The sequence below is a fragment of the Rhopalosiphum padi genome, chromosome 2, assembly GCF_020882245.1.
Source record: "Rhopalosiphum padi isolate XX-2018 chromosome 2, ASM2088224v1, whole genome shotgun sequence".
NCBI classification, from domain to species: Eukaryota; Metazoa; Arthropoda; class Insecta; order Hemiptera; family Aphididae; genus Rhopalosiphum; species Rhopalosiphum padi.
In genome coordinates this window covers 3,062,147-3,084,999 of record NC_083598.1, presented here as the reverse complement: position 1 = coordinate 3,084,999, position 22,853 = coordinate 3,062,147, and the positions used below count along the sequence as shown (strand labels likewise).

General features: G+C 26.5%; 2 protein-coding genes across 4 annotated transcripts; both read left to right on the top strand.

The window, feature by feature from the left end:
* Positions 1-48: 48 nt before the first annotated feature.
* LOC132920049 (uncharacterized) lies at positions 49-8,852 on the top strand. The gene is made up of 9 exons (XM_060982089.1): positions 49-449; positions 1,872-2,087; positions 2,948-3,185; positions 3,254-3,616; positions 3,692-3,975; positions 4,042-4,163; positions 4,237-4,470; positions 6,021-6,388; positions 6,570-8,852. Exons 1-9 carry the CDS (start codon positions 424-426, stop codon positions 6,873-6,875), a joined length of 2,157 nt encoding a protein of 718 aa, XP_060838072.1. The 5' UTR covers positions 49-423; the 3' UTR covers positions 6,876-8,852.
* A 4,118-nt stretch (positions 8,853-12,970) lies between these two features.
* On the top strand, positions 12,971-21,321 carry LOC132921343 (protein arginine N-methyltransferase 7). 3 transcript variants are annotated; one of them, XM_060984320.1, is made up of 13 exons: positions 12,971-13,110; positions 13,944-14,050; positions 14,425-14,610; positions 16,483-16,587; positions 16,651-16,800; positions 16,859-17,074; positions 17,969-18,201; positions 18,265-18,573; positions 18,678-18,885; positions 18,954-19,094; positions 19,203-19,430; positions 20,460-20,623; positions 20,917-21,321. In XM_060984320.1, exons 3-13 carry the CDS (start codon positions 14,533-14,535, stop codon positions 21,158-21,160), a joined length of 2,076 nt encoding a protein of 691 aa, XP_060840303.1. In that variant the 5' UTR covers positions 12,971-13,110; positions 13,944-14,050; positions 14,425-14,532; the 3' UTR covers positions 21,161-21,321. The 3 variants fall into 3 exon arrangements, with proteins under 3 accessions (XP_060840303.1, XP_060840302.1, XP_060840304.1); XM_060984319.1 differs by having other exon boundaries at positions 13,096-13,114; XM_060984321.1 differs by lacking the exons at positions 12,971-13,110; positions 13,944-14,050; positions 14,425-14,610 and adding an exon at positions 15,437-15,804.
* The last annotated feature ends 1,532 nt before the right edge of the window (positions 21,322-22,853 follow it).

The window sequence follows — 22,853 nt, the reverse complement described above, 5'->3', positions numbered from 1 at the left end:
ATCCATTAGTCATCGCGTTACGTCACCGGGAGGCGATCGCTGGTGTACGCAGGGGCGAGAGCGCGACGTACGTCGAACCCGAACGAACGAGCGGCAGACGACGGACGTACTTTCAAACATGGCCGCTTCTCCGTCTTGAAACGACAATCGTTCCGCCGTACCCATTTGCAACGAAACAAGTCAGTCCGTGCGTGATCCGAAAAACCTACCGAACAAAATCCCCCCTGTCCGTTTTTCACCATTCCCGGTGAGTTATCTTCGGCCGTCGACGCTTTGTCTCCAATAAGTCCAATAAACGACGCGTTGTTTTCGAAGCGACCATACTCACCTATTATAATATTAATAGTATCATATCCCCCCGTCTGGTCCTTTGTCGGCTCGTTTTAGTCCTCTCGACATTCAGTTTGAAACTGCATCGAAATTATGTATAACAACACGGGTTATCCAATGTGAGTATTACACACGATTTAAAATATTATTAATGTTTCATATTATACTACTATTATGCCGTGGTGACGGTTCAATTGTCTTGCGTATAACGCACCCGTCGAGCACGCTGCGGTCATCGTCTCGTCTGGGTTATTATAATAACATTTGTAATTTGTAATCTTTGTCCTATTGTTTGTATCGCATCTTTTTTTTTTTTTTTGTGATTAGTATTTTCGTTTGTTGAGACCAAAATTTATTTTTCGTGTTACAGACAAATTTTAGCCAAACAGTTAGGATTGGTCTTTATTTTTACTATTTTGGGAGTATTCTTACCTACTGCTTTCCCCCCGATACGCCGCTTTATTACGTTTGTGATTCACAATGCCGTATCAATACGTTATGATGATTGATATGTCGAGTGACACGAGACTCTGAAATTAAGTTGATAATTTTAAAAACATTTAAATACTATACTATTATTTAAATGATTTTTCTATTCAAAAATGTTAACAATCGATTCTCTTACTAATAACGAGAGTACCGTGAAATAATTAGTAATTACTATTTACTATTAATGCTGACCATGATATTAAAGGTTTCTTAACAAAGTATACCTTAAGTATCTATAAATAATCTAGTTGTAAAATTAGAATTATGTGTTGTGTATGTCATTTATTTTATATACCTGATTTTTAAATGTTTTATTATGGTGTTATGTTATATATATAACAATCATTGTACTATATTATACGTTACCGAGTTTATTTCTACTTGATTGTTTGTTGAGAAAAAAAGTTTAACTTCAAAGTTATTAACATAATTTAATTCATATTTATTAGACTATTTAACATATTTTTCTTAATTATCTTCATAATGATTATAATTTATGTAATCAGTTTACTTGGTGTCGTTTTTATTTACTAAGCTATAAATAGATCATTATTTTATAGACGATAATATTTATTAAAGGCAAATAGTTATAGCTTTAACTAAGCATGAATAGTGTACTTAAAAAATATATATTATAATGTTTAGTCTAATAATTTGATCGTAAATATTTCATTACTAGTTTAAAAATCCACCTATTTAATTCCAGTTATTGAGTTTAATAATTAATAACTATATAAAAAAAGTTAAAAATGAACTAGGTAGCATTAAAATTTAATTCAATCTAAAACTGTCTGCTTTCAATGCTTTTATTTCCCTTAAATTAAAATAATTTTAATAAATAGATAATTATTTAAATAACAGTCTATTTTTAAATATTTTATGGCATTCCCCTTCAAAATTAATTTGTTTTGATAATTTATAATTATGCAATGCCTTTAAAAGTCATATTTATTATTTATGTTTTTATTAACAAACATGTATTACAAATTCCCAAAAAATATTAAAATATTTTTAGAATACATGTTTGCCTTTTACTATTTTTATTACTAAAGGTATCAACAACCACGTACAGCCCAAAATCAAGGCTATGGCAATCAATTTTGGAAATCTCAAAATGGCAACACAGAAAATGCAGATTTTGGTGGTGCAATGTTTAAACCAATGAATAAAGCCCCAGGTGAATTATTAAGAAAACCAAACTGGACTCGTGAATCTCTACAACCATTCAAAAAAGATTTTTATGCTCCACATGTAGACACAGTTAACAGGTAAATTTTTATTTTAGGTTTAACCTGTAAGGTTAAAGACTTTGTGTTATGGATAAAAAAAAAAAGGAACAAATCAAGTTTAGCGCCCACGCAAATTTTTAAATTTTTTTTTTAGAAACCTAGGTAAATCACGTTTTAAGAATGATGGTGTAAAAAAATTGGCGGAAATCAATAGTTTTTAACTTATAGCTGATCAAAATTTTTGGTTTACATTAATCCTCAAATAACCAGTATGTTTTTAACGAGATACTTCGAGTGTGATGCAATGGTACGTTAAGACCTTACAATTCTTGATGAGCACAGTCAATTATGTCATACAAAAATTGATTTTTTGCACTTTTTTCGATAACCTAGTGCTTACGCGAATTTTTCATATTTTTTTTTGCGCTCGCTCGTACATTTTAAAATGAAAATATCCCTGGATTTGTTATACAACACCACCCCAAGTAAGCCTAGTCAATCTAAGTAAATCAACTTTTTAAGAATGATGGTCCAAAAACAAATTGGTAAAAATCATTTGTTTTTAAATTCCTGCCTCATGGATTTCGCGATTATACGTGTTTTACGTATTCGCACAATGCTTTATTTATCTAAAATACACGGAATATAATATTAAAAATTAAAAAAAAAAAAAAGAATAAATATCAGTATATGAAAATGTACTAATAACAGTGCCCTATTGAGTTATTTAACATATTTACAATATAAAAATGTTATAACTTAAAAACTAAATTAGACCGTTCAATTCTGATTGCACCATCGTTTTTAGCATAGAAAATCCCATCAATGTGGAAGAAAACTGAGTGTGCACTAAACTAGATTTATACCAAAAAAAAAAAAATACATTTTTATAATTTTAGGAGTCAAGATGAAGTAAATTTATATCGTGTCGACAAAGCGATCACTATTCGTGGGGCAAATGTTCCTGATCCTAGTCAATTCTTTATTGAAGGTAATTTTCCTGAAAGTGTTGTTCAAGAGTTGAAAAAACAAGGATTTTCTGAACCCACTGCAATCCAAGCTCAAGGATGGCCAATAGCATTAAGTGGTCGCGATCTTGTAGGTATTGCTCAGACAGGTTCTGGAAAAACATTAGCGGTATGTATTAATTTTCTAAAGTATTAAAACTTAAATTAATTTGTTTTAAATTAAAAATGTATTTTCAGTACATGTTACCAGCAGCAGTGCATATTAGTAATCAAGAACCTCTTCAACGTGGAGATGGACCTATTGCTCTAGTATTGGCTCCGACAAGAGAATTAGCACAACAAATACAAAGTGTTGCAAAAATGTTTAGCTCAAGTATACGTAACACTTGCATTTTTGGTGGTACTCCTAAAGGTCCTCAAGCTCATGATTTACAAAATGGGGTTGAAATTGTTATTGCTACTCCAGGGCGTTTAATTGATTTCTTAGAACGTGGATCCACAAATTTAAAACGTGTGACCTATTTAGTACTTGATGAAGCTGACAGAATGTTGGATATGGGATTTGAACCTCAAATTAGGAAGATCATTGAACAGATAAGGGTAAATAATATTTTATAATATATATTTTTATTGTATGTATATTTTTTTAAATTTGTTCCATATTAATTATTTTAGCCTGACCGACAAGTATTAATGTGGTCTGCAACTTGGCCAAAAGAAGTTCAAGCATTAGCTGCAGATTTCTTAGTTGACTACATTCAAATCAATGTTGGTTCTTTAGAACTTGCTGCCAACCATAATATTCAACAGTTAATTGAAGTTTGTGAAGATCACGAAAAAGATTATAAATTGTTTGATCTCTTAATGAAAATATCTAATGAACCTGGATTTAAAGCCATTATCTTTGTTGAAAAAAAAAAGAAAGTTGATGAGCTGACTAGACAAATAAAAAATGAAGGGTACTTATAAAAAATTTAAAATGTACTCCTACTAATATACTAATCATATTAATTTTATGTTAATAGATATATAGCAACATCTATGCATGGTGATAAATCTCAGCAAGACAGAGATCATGTATTAAATGAGTTTAGGAATGGTAAATCACCTATCTTAGTTGCTACTGATGTAGCTGCTCGAGGCTTAGGTAAATAAAATTCTATTTCTATTAATTCTTAATGAAGTTTTCAAAATTCTAACATTATTTGTCTATTTATTAGATGTTGATGATGTTAAATATGTAATCAATTTTGATTACCCCAACTCTTCAGAAGATTATGTACATAGAATTGGCAGAACGGGTCGTTCTAAACAAGCAGGCATTGCTTATACATTCTTTTCCACAAATAATATGCGACAAGCCAAAGATCTTATTTCAATCTTGGAAGAAGCTCATCAAGTAGTCCCAGAAGAACTCATTGAAATGGCAAATATGGCAAAAAATCATATGTCAAGTATGTATAAATAACCTTAACACTCTTATGGCTAGTTTTGTTTGAAAATTAATTGAGTTAATAGTATTTTTACAATTATTTGCTGAACTATGTCCTGAATTTTTATAAAACATATGAGTAAAATACAAATATATTTATACTTTTCAACGACATAAATCTAATATATCAATTTTTTTTTACAAATATTGATATAAATTTTGTCGTAATAGTATTTGAGGATTTAATTAGCCCCATTTGTACTTTGCAAATGGGACCAGTCCTCCTCAAACAGTATTTATTTTAATTTTAGTTAATATCAAATACATAGAAATTATAAATGCGTAAAATTACTATAGCAACGACTTAAATATAATTTATCAATGTTATTTTTTTTTAAATCTTGATACAAATTTTGTCGTAATAGTAATTACTGAGGATTTAATTAGCCCCATTTTTAGCCACTTTTCAAATGGGACCAGTCCTCCTCAAACAGTATTTATTTTAATTTTAGTTAATATCAGTGTTGGGTAAGTTACAAGTTACAAAATAAAAAAGGTAACTATAATGTCTCCAGCTACACTAAAGAGCCACGGAAGTGCCCTCGTAACACCGGGATATATATCCCACCTAAAAATTAAAATATAAAAATATAAGTAAATTTCTGGTAAGTAACTTATAAATAATTAATGTCGTTACTCTTGCCATTACCATAACGTTACTGAAAATTGTAACTATGTTACAGTAACGAATAACGCACATTACGTTACTACCCAACACTAGTTAATATCAAATATATAGAAATTATAAATGAGTAAAATGACTATAGTAACGACTTAAATATAATTTATCAATGTTATTTTTTTAAATCTTGATTCAAATTTTGTCGTAATAGTAATAACTGAGGATTTAATTAGCCCCATTTTTAGCCATTTTTCAAATGGGACCAGTCCTCCTCAAACAGGTTTTGTTTTTATTTTTTTTTAATAAATATCAAATATATAGTAATTATAGATAATTATTGTAACGACTTAAATATTATTTATCAATGTTATTTTTTCAAATCTTGATACAAATTTTGTCGTAATAGTAGTAACCGAGGATTTAATTAGCCCCATTTGCACTTTTTAAATGGGACCAGTCCTTCTCAAACAGATTATCTTGATTTTACAATCATTCAGTTTAAATAATTTATAACTTTTTATTAACCTAACCTAACCCTTACCTTACCTCGGTAAGAAATTCTTACCATTGGAATAAAAATACTCAAATAATATCAAATGTTTTTTTTAATTCTCAAATGCAAAAGTCCTTCTGTTGTTTGATAATATTATTTTAAAAGATGAAAATAAATGCTCATTCGGACAACTAAAATTAATGTTATTTTTTACTATTAAATTTGTTATTTTTTGGTTAAATCTCCTAGCTTATAACCTACATATAAAATATGGGCAAAGAATGTAATGGCACTTCCATGAAAGTGAAAAATTAGTTTTGATATACTACCTTATTTCATTTTTATAGTTAAAAATAAAATAGCAATATTTTATTTTATTTTTTATTATTATTATTAGGTCGAGCTAAGTGGACCAATCGTTATCGTGATGTAAACACACCACTGGCTACTCAATCTCCTTATGGACAATCAAATAATGCTAGAACTGCTAACCCTAATTACACAAATGGATCTGGTTATGGAGGAGGTGGCGGCTATGGAAATAATTTCAACAGTTATAGTAATGGAGCAACCAATTATACTAATGGCGGAACCTTTGGAAATGGTCAAAACTACCAAAATAAAAATTATAATAATGAACACAAAAATGGAGCATATCAATCAGGGACAGGCAGTATTCCTCGTAATGTTCCCAAATTCCAAAACCCACAATATCAAACACAACAGTATAATGGAAATCCTGGTCAAAAATACGGACAAAGTCAGGTATGATATTGATCGTTATTCAATATATTATTTTCAATTTATATTTAATATTTTCTTGACTATTGATTTACTATATATTTACTTATTAGTATACTAAGTGAATTGATTGAATCATCAATAGTTAAGTGTCAAGTTTTTTCTAATATAATACTTAGTCTTATATTTTTTAAATCAATTACAGAACACTGTTGGCTATAACCGTGGACAAAATGGCTACACTAACAATCCACGTGCCAACTATCAGCCAAACCGCTTTAACCAACAACGTCAGTTCTCTAATATGGCTGACATGTATGCAAGTACTTTGCCACCACAGTATGTGATGAATAATACCGGCGATGCTTCCATACAGCCTCTACTTACACACAAGTTCTTCCAACAGAACCGCCCCCCAGCAGCTACTCAAGAAGCATTTCCAAATGGCTACACCACCGTGCCGCAAGCAGGTTATCCATACTATGGTCAGCCACAAACAGTCCAACAGTAAACTAAATATAAAACATATAATTTAAATAACGATTGTGACTTCTTATAAAAATTTTTTGGATTTAGGGGCTAATTTTTTTTTTCTTCCAGTGTTTAATTGCTAAATGAAGTCACATTCCAAATTTAACTAATAAAGTTAACTTTATTGCTAATTATCTATTATTATAATCTAATACTTTCTTTTGAAATGCACAGTAAACTTGAAACATCCAGAAGAAATGCATAATATATATATTGACAAAATATGGTTACTTCCTAACCTAAAATAAAATATTTAAACTAGTCTTATAAAAAGTATAAAAAAATTGTGTTTTATACGAATATTTAGACAATTCGAATGAGTTCCTTTTTTTTCTTTTTGCCAAGGGTCAATTTTTTATAACAAGTCCATGTAAATTGTATAAAACTCGATAAAATTAACATTATGATATTAATTTTTATTTGTCTTATTAATTTATATTGTAAAAAATAATAATACTCGATCTGTGATATTTGTTAAACGATGTATAGCGCGATGTTCCCTAATTTAGATTTTAAGGGATTTATTTAAAACGATAAACAAAACAATTAAAAGAAAAATGTGTTTTAGATATATTTTTCTGTGGCATCTTTAACAAATCTGGGGGAAATGGAAAGACTGATGTGAAAAAAAATTCGTATTTCTATTTATTTATAAAAATGCGGAAAGCTACTAAAGTTTTGCGTAGTGGTGCAATATAATATAATATGTCGACCAATAAAAAAAACGTCTCGGATTTTTTTTTTCTCCAAATAAATCATATTTGTGTATCATATTGTTATTTTATTGAGATGTTTTCTTTTTATTATTCTATTTTTTTTCTTTTTATAATAGTGATCAAAGAAAAGTTTTAAGGTTTATATTATTATTAATAATAATAATAATGTGTAAGTTAACATTATTATTTTTTTTTTTTTGTTTTTTGTATAAGCTCTATATTACGTGACCCAATTTGTCGATAATAATAAAGATAATGGCGTTTGAATTAGAACCAAGAACGCATATTATTAAAATAAAAAAATAAAAAAATACTGAATGTTCTTCTGTAAGTTTCTACATTAAAGTGCATTTCTTTTATTCATGCTATTGTTTTTTTTTTTTATATATATATTACATAATAATAATAATATATTTAAGTACGTAAATCTGTTTATCCTTTGCTCTATTCATCGATATCTATAATTTCAACTGTGTTATTAAAACACGAGTAAAATAATATATAATATTATAATATTGATTGTATTTAAGTAACCACATTTATATATACATACATATATATATATGATAAGTAAATATATGTCTCGACTTATGTTTTAAAATTTACTATCGTTTATTGTTGTTAATGATGACGATAAGACAAAAACTTAAAATTATATAAATGACAAATCCTTTTTTTTTTTTTGTTGCTTAAATAGACAGGGTTGATCATTTTTACATAATTCATATTTGCACTATATTATTAATAGGTATTTTTTTTTGTGTTGAGATATTAATCGATTTAAACTTGTAAATCCGTCATGAAACTTGAATTTAATCTCTCAAAGAATGATGATGAGAATAAACTGTTTGTTTTGTTTTGTTTTTTTTTTTTTTTTTTATTACGGATTAATTAGTAGTCATATTCGTAAGACACGTCTTGAAAATATATTATTTATTATTTTATAAATCTTGTTGTTTAAGTTGTGTTCATTGTGTTTATATATACACTTTGGCTATATACTTTTTAGAATATCTTACGACACTATGAATGATAATTATTTTTAAGTTTTAATTACTTATACATAAAGTGATTGGTAATATTTGTAATGGTGATTCGTTTTTTTTTTTTTTTTTATGTTAAGAGTAGAATATTATGCACTCAATGAATTTCTATGATGTAAAAACGGATTTCCGGTATAGAGACTATATTTGCCAACATTATATATTACGATATAATAAATCATAACTATTAAAAGTGAATACTATTTGTTTTGTTTCTGACCTTCACTTATTATTGTAAAATCTTAAAGTTTTAAGTGCTTATTCGAAGAATCTGGAAACACCTGTGTTTCTGTCAAAGCTATTTGAACATATTATTGAAGTTATCACACAGCTCATCGAGTTACAAAATATAGCTATTTGGAAAGTAAATTAAAAATATCCACTTGACATCTTATTGTATTGATTCATGGCAGTGATTCAAATATCTATGGTAGCAATAGATAGAAGTGTTTTAAAAATGTATTTAAAACATAATACAATAAATCTATTAAAAGCATGTAAAATAATCAAGTACTGATTAGTGCTTTATCTTGTTTCTTATTTTTTTTTATATACTGGAAAAGTTCAACATAATATATTAATATTGACTATTTTATTCTTTGTATGTATTTACTTATTATTTTAACGATCAAATTATTAAGTTTAAACCATTTTTGTATAATTTGTGGGCTTGTGGCAACACGGGTTTTCAAAGAAAAACGATGTTTTTTTAATGGCTAATTTTCATAAAAATTGAAAAATTCCAATTTCATGAAATTTTCAATCTCGCTAAATACATAAGTAGTAGTCATTTTGGTGATTATTGGAAATGTATTTATAGTTTGGTACTTATAAATATTCAAAACTACATGAAATAAAGATAAATTATTAAACAACATTACAACCGAGCTGAACCAGCTGTAGTGTAAATGAATATTGTAAACATAGGCCGTAATTACAGTCATGATTCATGAGCCAATAAGAAAACTTTCAAAGTTTCAAATGCGAATAATGAGCGTGAAATTTAAAGAATTATAGATATCTAAAAGTTATGTTGTCATATTATATTTATATTTCATATTTTATATTATAAAAATATAATATAATAAGTATAATAATATTTAAATATCTAATTTTAGTACCTATAATAATCACAGATTTAACTGTTTAACTATAGGTATTTTAATTACTAGAACAGGAAATTGTTGCAGTCGCTTATTGTATATACTCACGGTTATAGCAAACAAAGCTAAAATTCCGAACAATACCATGGTAAATTTAAAATTCAAATCTTTCATGTTTTGTCAATTTTAATGGAAAAATGCATATTTCAAGATTTTCATACGCATTTTCTGAAAAAAAAAATGATTTTCTTTATTAATCTATATAACATGTATTTTAAATAATATTGAATTATGAAAATCAATATTATTTTACGTATAGTTAGATATTTATTGTTATCGCGGCAGTCGAATTTTAATTTGACGACAATGCCACAGCGGTGCGTTGTGCTTATGCATATTTTAATCTATTCGCACTAATAGGCCGAAATATTATCTTATCGTCGATAAGTTATTGACCTAACTAATGGCAATTGGCAAATCTAATGTTTGTTCGTTAGTATATACAATTGACATTTTACAGTATTAAAAATAAATATTTTTTCAATACAAAAAGATGTTTTTACTTATGAATAAAGTTGTTGTATACCTATTTAAAGTTTTTTCATGTACCTATACTCTACAATTTTTCGTGGATATTTTGCCTGTCTTAACTAGTTAGCCCATGTAATATAAAATCCCTATTCTCTACCAATTGTTAAGGATAATCTGTTGATCCGTGATAAAATGGGTTTGAAAAATTTGTTGACTATGGTGATTTGATAATTTTAGTAAATAATATTATTCTATTATCTAATTTATCATTTGTATGTAAAAATGGTCCAAGTATAATAAAAAATACTGGATCTAATATTTTATATAGGTACTTATCTTATATCTTTGTCAAATCATTGTTAAGGAATATTATCCTTAGTAGTTAGTATAAACCTTTTAATTACCAATAAACTAGTCTCAAATTTGAATCGAGTGCACCAAAATTTAAAAAATAATCATTTATTAAACGATGTTTAAACGATCAGAATTGTATGGTTGGTAAATCATTATGTATATATATAAATTATAAACTATAATAATATAATATAGAGCAATAAAAACTTCAGTAAATAACAATTTCCCATAGACATACAAAACAATATTATGTATAATGGCAAAGTGTTTTGTTGTCATTATTAATACATGCGTACCTACCTATAAATTATTATTTTTGAAACATACTGTAATGATTATTACTATCATAAATCATAATATTATATAAAAATAATAAAACAAATTATAGGTACTTATTAAAATTTAAAATGCTATTTTTTTTTTACTTTTCTTCTAGTAGTATAGTTTTAGTTTTTTCTAAAATATTAGAATATAATATCTATAGATATACCTACTTAATATAATAAAATCAATCGTTATTTTATATAGGTACAGGAATAATGAGTTACTACAGTTATAATGAGAATCCACAATGTTTAGTACCTACGTACTTATTAGTCTTATTAGTTATTTCTATATTATATGCATAATATAGTACCTAATGCCTATATAATAAAATGAATAGGTAAATAATTTAATAATATTTTTGGTTTTTATTTGGGATTCCGTTGAACCACATCCCTTAGACGATAGATCTATAAACTATAAAAATAATTAGCCTTTCCTTTGACCATTGAACTTTTATGCATTTATAGTTTTATTTTCATAAAGTTCTAAGCACTTATACAGTTGTACACGACACTACGACAGTACGACACACGTCGATATATTTGAGGTTATTGTTTCAATATAATTCTACCGGGACTATGAGATGATAATTTATTATCAAGACATTCAGGATTTTAAATCGTAATCAATATATTATTTATTTACTTATTTTTTTATCATGTTTAAATTAAATTATATTATTTTCAATATATTATACATTGACAGTTAATAAATTTTTCGTAATTTAATTTGTAGTCCATATCTTGTTTTAATTAGGCACTTTGAAATGGTTACTTCGTGTTCTGTTAAAGGTTGCAAGTCAAAAGCTGGTCAAGGTATTAAGTTTCACAGGTAATTTATTATTATTATGCTTTATTTTATTATCAAGTGTTTTGCATTTTGATTAGGTGTTCAAAAACTTATACTTCCCTGTGTATAGGCAGAAGCTTGTCTCTTGTTTTTATTTATTAGTTAATTTTTATGACATCTTTCAAAATGTTTAGGCTTCCTAAAGGCGAAATTCGAGAGTTGTGGATTACATTTCTCAAGAAATACAACCCTTTGTTCATACCAACAAGTCATAGTACCAATGTTTGTGGGCTACATTTTTTATCTGATTCGGATTATGAAATTACACCTACTAGTATTTTTCAAACTAAACGTTTAAAAAAAAATGCTGTACCCAGTATTATGAACCAAAGTAAGTTGTTTATAAATTCACATGATATCCAAAATTAGAAAAAAAAAATTATTAACAAATTATGTTTAGACGTTTGTAGATCATTATTTCACAAGTCAAATCCTGATCATGATGCAGAAGAAGTTGTGACATTGTCATTGTCAGATGTATATGCCGAACAACCCTCTGTAACACCTGCTATACCTTGTATGCTTACAATATTATTTTGTATTTAAAATTGTGTACCTACTATCATTAGAATATATTATATAAATATAATTTCAGTAAAAATATTGTTAGAACACGTATCACCAAAAACTGCTGTTCAAAATACGAATACAGTTTCACCTGCACCTGTTAAACAAAATATAAATGAAATTCCACTTTCATTTCTACAAAACACAGTTGAAGAAAAATTTAGACCAAATAAGTGAGTTGTATAGATTCATATGTACATTATTTTTGTGTTTACATATTGTTAAATAAAATATTTGTTTTAGTAAAAGAAAGTGTTTTATGGGTGATTTTAAACACCCCAGTGATATTGATAGCCCAAATAACAGATTAAAATATTGGATTGCTTCACAATCAACTGTGGCCAAACAAAATAAGAAAATTAAGTATTTATATAAACAAACAGTGGATTTAAAAAATAAAATAAAGAAATTAGATAATTTAATAGATCAACTTACAAATGAAAAAAAACAGGATTCCAACAATTGCATAACAGTTCTTAAAGTATTTATTTATTTGATTAGCTCTTTATTTCTTCTCATTTAATTAAATTTTTGCTAATTGTTCGAAATATTTAGGAATTAATATTATCATCTAGTCAACACGAAATTTATATGTCCATGTGTAAACCAATTTGAAAAATCAGTTTATGACAACCACAAGAAATAGAAAAATTCAACTCTGTGAAGATAAAATATACAACACTTATTCTTAACATCGGATTAACTAGTAACTAGTAAAATAGCAAGTATGTAAGTTTAAAAAAATGTATTAAATTATAAATTACGATTATCAACATAGTGACTGCTAATTATTTTTAATTTTACTTTAAAATCAATAAAAATGTCACAAAGAGCTGATATTACATTGATTACAATATTACGTTTGTATTATAACTATTACACATAATAAGGTACTTGTTTGTTATTACCCCGTCACCTCACTGAAATAAATTTATCGTCATGCCACTCATATTTATTATTGTTCCATAACTCGGTTCTTAATCTATCAGAAAAAATATTATTACCCATCTTACAAAAATTATAAGACCAAGATTTATAATTTTATCAGACTGTTGGCAAACTACGACTAGCTGGAATATAACACCATACTCATAATTTCATTGATCATAGGGGCACAATTTCAAATTATTGAGACATTTGTGAGGTTCTGCTAACGGGGCAATAAAAAGCATGGGAAACTTTCTGGCTTTGTATTTGACAAGATTCGTGTTGATCTTAATGGGCAAGATGCTTTTAAAACTTCTTTAAAATATAAACCCATCAGTCCTAGCTTCCATTATAATTAAATACTTACAACAATTATTTTCTTATAATTTTGTATTTATTGATAATAAGTATACATTTTTTATTTTATTATGTGCTTTTTCTATTATTATTACAACATATTAAGAAATATTGGAATTTTCAATTTATTGTTTACCTGTGACTGGCCAGTGGTAGTGGTAGAGCAATAAACATATTATGGTGAGATGGCAAAGCAATAACAAACAAGTGTTCATAATAAAAAATACTAAATAATTTAAAATGAAGTATATTGAAACTAGTTTTTTTTTTCAAGGTTCTATTGATCGATCTCGTAAAAATGTCAGTAGATTGGATTAGCATGATTGTTCACAGTGTTTCTATTTTCTTTTTGTTCTCATAGAACTTAACATGAATATTTTGGTAAGGTTTATAATTATCTTTATTTTTTTTTTTATTAAATAATTGATTTTGAATTAGAGCTACCTTACTCCTGTAAAGCCTTAATTTTTTAGATTTATTGAACATACAACCAAATAAACATTTACAAATTATTATGTTAATAATATATTTTTACTATAAACGTTTGTTTATATAATGTAAGTATTGCCATTTGTAATGAGAATTTGTTAATGGTAATACTTACTTACTTACTCAATACAGTTGAAATATAGATTAATAATGTTTTTAATAGGAAATTAATTTTCTATCTTGATAGATAATCATGTATAAAAAAAGACTTAAATTATTTAAAACTAATTGTATATAATATAATATATTTATATATTTAATTGCAGGTTCCTGTATTTGACCAAACAAACAGTTGACAACTATAGTAATTTGCTATAATTTTTTAAACTAAGTTATAATTTGTATACACATTCTGATCTATTGATGGAAAACACATGGGATTCAGTACATTTAAACAATATTATCTGCAAAATCCAAAACTATTATTGATGCAGTATTATAACAATAAGAAGGTTAATATTTAAAAAAAGAAGTTACCAAAAATACGAAAATAGTATATTTTTTTTCATTTTTGTATTTATAATATATTGAAATAATTCAATTTTTGAATATATTTTCTCAATGAGAATTTTTGTACATCAAAAGCTTTAGATTTTCAAGTGAAAACCGTGATATCCATGTCACTAAACAACTTAACCTCTTTATTTACTCAAGCTAACAACTATGTATATAGTTATGATTATCTTGAATAATAATACCATGTAATTTTGTCGACAGTCAAGCTCTTAATTGTATTTTGTGTAATCTAAATTTGTATAAATTATCAACAGTTGTCTGATTGCCAAAAAAAAAAATTGCAAGTTAATTTGTTTCATATATATGATATATTAACTCCATTATATGTTATGCTAGTGTAAACTCTCATATGTACAATGTACTATGTAGTAGTCTAGATGTCTAGACTCTAGACAATGCAAAAATTACGTTAATTACAATTTCAAGAATAATACTAATTTGTTTTTCAAAGATTAAAATAATTACGAATTTAAATTGTGGTACTGATCAGATCAGGAATATTGTTTTGCAACTCATTGCATTTGAAAATCAAATTTACAATAATAAATTATTCATGTATCGGTATACTGTATACAAGTATAATATACCACAATCGTTTTATAATACCTTTTATTTTTTATAATTTACAATAATTTGAATAATTTTCTTTAATAGTTAAATTAATTATGTCGATGTGGCTTAATATTGTTTTATGTTTTTACATTTAACAAAAAAATAAGATAACCAAGATCTTAGTTAATGCTTTTCATCGAATTTACATAAATCTTATCTTTTAAGTGTCAAACACTATTAAGATATAAATGAAATAATTAATCAAATTGTTCAATTTAAAAAATCGTGGTGTCAAAAAGAAGACTTATTCAACACGTCCAGCAGCGCTGTCCTCAATTATTTCAAGGTCGACTCGATTCGTCTGTTGTTGTTGTACCGTGTTATCACCACTACCACAATCCGTTATCAACGAAACGGCGAACCTAGTCGATGAATTAATTATTTATATAGCCAGCATCGTGTTTTAGTTTTGCGCGTTGAAAATTTTCAAAATTTTTGCAGCCACCAGATCGCTAGCGGCCATCAAACCGCCAGACATTCAAGGGTCTATAATAATAATTTATTTTAATCAACTCAAAGTATGTAAAATCATCGATAAATAGTATGCACCCATTTTTTTGTACGTTAGACAAATACGTTTTGAATGATATTATTAATTTTTTCTGTATTATAATTGATACCTACTTACATTATTAAACGAATTTATAGATTAATTTTATACATTTGCAAAGAGTTCTGTTAGCATAATTCTAATAAATATATAGTAATATTATAGACATCGTTTTCGACAAGTTGAAAAAATGTATACTTGCATTATGATTATGAATAAAAGTGGCAAAGTATTTGCGAAGGCAACAAAAACACTGTATAGTAAATGTCAGAAAAAAAATAAATATCTAATAACGTAAATTGCTTGCTTTTCAAAAATATGTTTTGAGATGATTTTTTTAAATCTAAAACATACATTTAATTAGATATTTTATTTTTCATTATTAATTAGAATTTAATGTAAATTGATGAATAATCTAATATATTATGTGTATTTTATAGTTGAATTTCAACTTATTTTTAGAAATAAAATAGCTATTTGTTATCTATAATTAGTTTATATAAAATTATAAACAATGAAACCGAAAATGATGTACCCTTAGTCTCAATATGGTGTATTATTAATCTGTATATGTAAACAAATAATTCATGCACTGTTATTTATCATAATATTTAAAACAAACATTAACATCATTTTTATCTTTTAGAATATTATGGATGTAAATTGGGAAGTTAATTCTATGATGGAGTTTGATCATCATCAGAACATTGCTAGAGCAGCTTTTGGAGATATGCTCTACGATAGTGATAGAGTAAATATATGTTATAATATGTGTTAAAAAAGTAATTTATATAATTTCAATTTTTTCCTACAGAATCAGTTGTATTATAAAGCATTAAAAAAAGAAATCACTAGATTACACAAAGCTAACAAAAAAGTCCACGTCCTAGACATTGGAACTGGTACTGGTCTATTGGCCATGATGGCTGCTAAATGTGGTGCCGATTCTGTTTATGCTTGTGAAGTATTAAACATATTCTTATTATTGTAACATACTCAGATTAATTCTTGATTATTTATAGGAATTTGAAGAGTCTTATAAATGTGCAAAAGAAATAATAAAGTCAAATTATTTAGAAGACAAAATTGTTCTTATCCATAAGAGTTCTCAAAAGTTAAAAGTTGGTGTAGACTTACCTCATCGTATGAATTTATTAGTAACAGAAGTTTTTGACACAGAACTGATTGGTGAAGGAGCTATTTCAGTGTTCAATCATGCTCATCAAGAACTATTAACGGTTAATATTTATCTTTTTCTTCTTTCTTGGTTTTCGGCCTTTAAGACCATACCGCTAAATACAAATCTTGAATCTCTGTTCTCTGCAGCTTCCCTCCATTTGACTCCTGGTTCTAACTTTTTTAAGTCCTTTTTTACACAGTCCTCCCACTTCAATCTGAATCTTCCTAAAGGTCTTTTACCTATAGGCTCTTCCTCTATTACCTGCTAACTAGAGATCCTTGCTTACGCCAGGCATGCCCCCTCCCCACGTGAGTCTTCTTTTTGTGATCTTAACTATATCAGGTCTCTGAAACTGCATTTTGAGTTCATAATTATGTAATTTTCTTCATTCATTTGTTTCACTGTCAAAAACCGGTTCATGTATTTTTCTTAAAACTTTTCTCTCAAATACTCCTAGTCTCTATTCTTCGGCTTTCCTCAATGACCGTAATGACTGTACAGGACAATAGGTCGTAATAATGTCATATACATTCTTATTTTTAAATTTTTAGAGAGGGTTCTCAATTTTAGTGCTCTTTTTAATCCATAGTATCCCTTGTTAGCTAATTGTATTCTTGATGACGCCTCTGTCTTAAGTTCATTATCTTGAGTAATAATTGATCTCAGATATTTAAATTGTGATACTTTCCTAAATATATGTTCCTCTAACTCAATATGTTGTTTTAGTCCATAATTTCTGTTACTTCGACTGACAATCAAGTATTCTGTCTTATCAACGTTAAAGGTTAATCCTACTTTCTCCGCGGCCTTTATAAGTTTCTTTCCCAGGTTAATATTTATAACATTTATAATTATATATTTTGTTACTCTAAAAATAATAACAACAATATATATTCCACAATAACTAATTATTTATTTATTGTATTATTTTTATTTAATCATTTTGTTTTAGGATGATTGTATTGTAATACCCTCAGAGGCTATTGTTTATGCTCAAGTAATCGAAAGCAAGTATATAAGAAATTTTAATAGAGTTAATGATGTATATCATAATAAAAAGTTATTGATTAAAATACCCGATAACATAAAGAATTGCCAAGGTATTGAAAGTGTATTTGATTTACAACTCAGTGAACTACCAACAGAGTCTTTTAAAACTTTAATTCCTGCGCAAGTGATGTTCAGGTAATAAATTATGAACTGTTACTATTTTGATAACACATAATACCGTTTAAAAAATGTTCATAGATTTAATTGGAGTGATAAAAATGGTGTTATAACCGACCGCAAAAATGCTATTCGTTGTAAATCAAAAGAAAATGGTATTGCTCATGCTGCATTTGTTTGGTGGGATTTAGCTATGGACACTGATGGTGATATTATGTTGAGTTGTGCTCCTAAATGGCATTTAAAACAGAATAACGTACCTTGGAGAGACCATTGGATACAAGGAGTGTATTACTTTGCTAATGAAGTGAACCTAAAAACAAATGAAGAAGTTAATCTAATTGGTTACCACGATGAACTATCGTTTTGGTTTGACTCCAATAAGTCTAGGTAGGTATTATTTTTAATGACGATACGTCTATAAAGTTTCATTATTATTTATTTATGTTCCTTTCATATATTTAATAATTTATATTCACACTATTCTGTTTTAGTTCATATTTAGATGTTCCTTTTCCATACTGCGAATGTGATTTTCATAGAGTTATCAGCAGGACTCTTATAGGACAAATGAATGATCATTATCTTACAAACAATTATTTAACCGCATTGAAAAAAAATGTTCAACCCAATAGTGTTTGTTTATTTGTTGGCAACTTGTCATTTATGGGACTTGCAGCAGCTCTATTTGGCGCAGCAAAGGTATTTATTTTCATATTGTAACCTATTGATTATTTAACAGTAATTGCTAATAATATTGTTACATATAGGTTTATTACTATGATGTTAGTGGGCCTCAAAGTTTTGGCAAAGTTTTACATTCATATATAAGATCTAATGATTTAGAAGAAAAAGTTGTTTTATTGAAAACATACAAAGAAGTATTGGAAATAATTTCAAAACAAAAAGAAGTATATATTTTTATTTTAATATTATCACATAGAAATAAATATTATAAAATTCATTAGTTATATAATAATTAAATATTTAAATTGGGTATTAATTTAATTTTGTAATAGAATGAGGAAGAAATATGCACAGTATTTATGGAACCGTCTAAATGGATTTTACCTGAATGGATTGATATTGTGAGACATTCGTTGCAAGTCAATCCAAAAACTAATATATTTCCAAAAGAAGGAACTGTGAAAATACAAGCAGTAGAATTTGATGATTTATGGAAAATTCGAGCTCCGTTGACTGAAGTTGAAGGATTTGAAATAATACCATTCAATGAAATTGTTCAGGTATTAAACTCTTAATTTTTTTACTATTAAAAATTTTATTAAATTAAAAATAATATAGTTACAGTAGTAAATACAATTTTTAATTTATTAAAGTGGAATTGTTTATTTAAAAATATACAAAATCTAAGTATATTTTTTTTAAATTTATATTTAAGTATTTTTGTATTTACTTTGTAATTATGGTAGAATCTCATTAATCTAGGCTAATTGGGCCTCTTAGTTGTCTGGTTTAAATGGTTTAATGGAAGTCTGGATTTAAGGTTAGGTTAGGTAATAAAAATAACCAAAAAAATGTGTATTATAGATTTAAGAATATGTATTATAAATTATAATATACAAGATACATATTTAGTATTACGATAATATGTGGAAAATTCATGGAAATATCCTTAAACAGCTGTCAAGATTAATGAGGTTCTGCTACATTTAAAAATGTTTATTTGATAATTATTTCTTATATTGTGTTTATTTAAAATAATAGATCATTTTATTTAATATGGTACATTACATTAAAATCAGAAATATTATATTTAGCTCATAATCAGGCAATTTTGAAATTTCTTTGTTTCTTAATTTCCAGTACAATATGACTAATGCTAAATAAAATATATTATTATCTAATTTATTAAATATAACATAGTAAAGTGTTGTCCAAAAAAAAAAAAGAATTTCTGAAAAATTAAAATATTTATTTAAGACTTTAAATTAATACTCATAAGGTATGCTGACAAAAATGAATAGTTTAATCATAATGTTGACCAAGTTACAGACGTTACAGTGTATTGAATAACAAAGTGCATAACATCCAGCATTATGGGAATATTTTGAATGATATTAAATAACAATTGGTGCTATATGCAGTGATTGGGTTAGAGGGTAGTTTTTCTTTTATAAGTATTTTAATTTTTCTCTTTCTATAAATTGACATGGATCAGTCATAACATTTTATTATTAGAATATGGCTAATAGTCATTACATTAAACAATAAACTTTTGAAATCATGGAATTTTATGTAATGTATTGTTTTAGGAGAGCATAAAAATATCAGATGGATTACTTGAAGAAAAACCGTTGTGGGAATACCCAAGCAAAAGTCTATCAAATGCTTATGATTTGTTTACTTTGAATTTTGAAAGCATAGCAAATGAATCCAGTTTAATACTGAAAAACTTACTATCTGTAAAAATCAAAAAGTAAGTGAATTTGGTATTTATAAATATATATGTTAAATAAAATAAATATCTCAGTATTGTCATTTTTAAGTAGTTTATTTATAGTTTTTGTTATGTTAAATAATATACATTTTACTAAATTAAATATTTTTCATTTACCCACATAATTTGTTTTTCATTATTTTAACACATTTATCATTATTTCAAACAGTTTTTTTCTCTATTCAATTACTTTTATTATTGACACACTAATATAATATGTTGATTATTATTTACTATTTTAAATTAATGTGATGAATTCCATTTGTTTACAGTGAAGGCATTTGTCATGGACTTGTTTGTTGGGTAGATTGGTGTTTGGATACGGACATACATATTTCATTTGGCGCTTCAAACAGAAAGATCTATAACTTAGATTGGTATCCTTATGCACGACAAAGGATTTATTTTTTAAATAAATATAGAAATGTTAGTTCTGGTGATGTTATAAATTGTGATGCTATTTTATGTAAAAATGGCAATTTGTTAGTTAGTTTTTGTAATACCTATGATCATTAAGTTACTAAATTCATATTTTTGTATTGAAGTTTATTTATTTTTTACTATTTTAAAACAATAATAACAGTATTGTTTTGTGTATTAATGTTAAATTTTCTGGATGATCATTTATATGCTCATAAAGATAATATTATATTAATACCTTCACAATAAAAATTAAATCTAGTGTTCATTTTTTAGGAAAGGAAAGTTATTTTGTTAAAATTTGTAAAGTATGATAAACTGAAACTAATGAATATTATAACTTAAGATTTAAGTTATGATTTTTAGATTCAGATCTTTTGCATCTAATTTATCATGAAAAAATTAAAAAATGTTTCTTACCAACAGAATTTGCATATTTGCTGAAAAGTTAATAAATTTCAAAAATTCAGAAACACAATAGTTATATTGGACATTGGTTATAATTAGGGCTGGGATTTTAATGCCCTAAAAAACTCCGAAAAATGTCAAAAAAAAAAATGCTTTTATGACCTAAAAACTCTAAATAATGCCCTAAAAAAAATGCTTTTATGATCTACAAATTTTTTTATTTTTAATAATTTTAGTATAAATTACAATAAAAAGTTTTAAAAAATGTATTTTAAAATATTATGTCCAAATTCTTGTACAAACGCACACAGTCGACTCGCTGTCGAACATTTTACTTTTGGCATTTTTATATTAAATTATCAACAAAAATTAACTAGAGTAATAAAACGGTGTTAACGACGACAAAACTCGTACTGAACGTCGAACGATAATATCATCGGACGTTGGTTTTTTATTATTTAACAGGAAATGCGGGTAGAGGTTACTCAAACCCTGTCCGATAATATAATACGAATTACGAGTACCTACTTATAATCTGTTATATTTATTTAAAAACCATGTTGGTGTAAAAATCATAAAATTTTAAATTCATACACTTGGTTTCCAAAAACTCAAAAAATGCTCCAAAACCTCTAAAATGCCCTAAAAAATTAAGAAAATGACCTAAAAACAAAAAAATGCAAAATAAACTTTCTCATTCTCATTCAAATGTACATAAAACAAATTTGTGACAAGACGAGCATTGCACAGTAAGCTTTGAAAAACAAAGCAAAGTGCATTGCATTGAAATCCCAGCCCTAGTTATGATTATGATTAGGTCTCGGAAGTTATAGGAGCAAAAACAGAAAAGTATACACAAAATAATTACTCAAAAATCCAAAAAAAAAATACTTCAAAATATCAATATTGTCGATAACTTATCTACAATAAGATAATATATTATGTCTATGATTACCGCGATGTGGGTGAAAAGCTCATTGCACTGTTATCATCAATTTAATATTTAAGTGCAACAACGACATTAAATACCTATATAAAATAATGTTGGTTTTTATATTTAATATTATTTAAAATACATAATATTAGGTTAAGGAAAAAATCAATTTTTAATAAATTATTAAATATGTGTATGTGAATCAATTAAATATGCTATTTTTTCCTAAAATTGACAAAATATACATTTTACTTTTTTTTATTAGAAAAAATAAAAGCAATATTATAATCTGTATTCAATATGATTCAATAAGCAAAATTGTATGTTAATAAACAGAGTGTGATGACATGATAGAAGAAGGCATCTCATTGACACTACATTAAAGATACCTTCATGGCTTCATATGGTTCAGATTTTAATATTGGTCTGCTATTAATCGAGAGTATA

Coding starts and splice junctions, on each gene's coding strand:
- LOC132921343 (XM_060984320.1), top strand. CDS start 14,533: ATGGGATTCAGTACATTTAAACAATATTATCTGCAAAATCCAAAACTA. Junction 16,801..16,858: donor ATTCTGTTTATGCTTGTGAA/GTATTAAACATA, acceptor GATTATTTATAG/GAATTTGAAGAGTCTTATAA. Junction 18,574..18,677: donor TTTGACTCCAATAAGTCTAG/GTAGGTATTATT, acceptor ATTCTGTTTTAG/TTCATATTTAGATGTTCCTT.
- LOC132920049 (XM_060982089.1), top strand. CDS start 424: ATGTATAACAACACGGGTTATCCAAT. Junction 3,617..3,691: donor AGATCATTGAACAGATAAGG/GTAAATAATATT, acceptor TAATTATTTTAG/CCTGACCGACAAGTATTAAT. Junction 4,164..4,236: donor TGTAGCTGCTCGAGGCTTAG/GTAAATAAAATT, acceptor TCTATTTATTAG/ATGTTGATGATGTTAAATAT.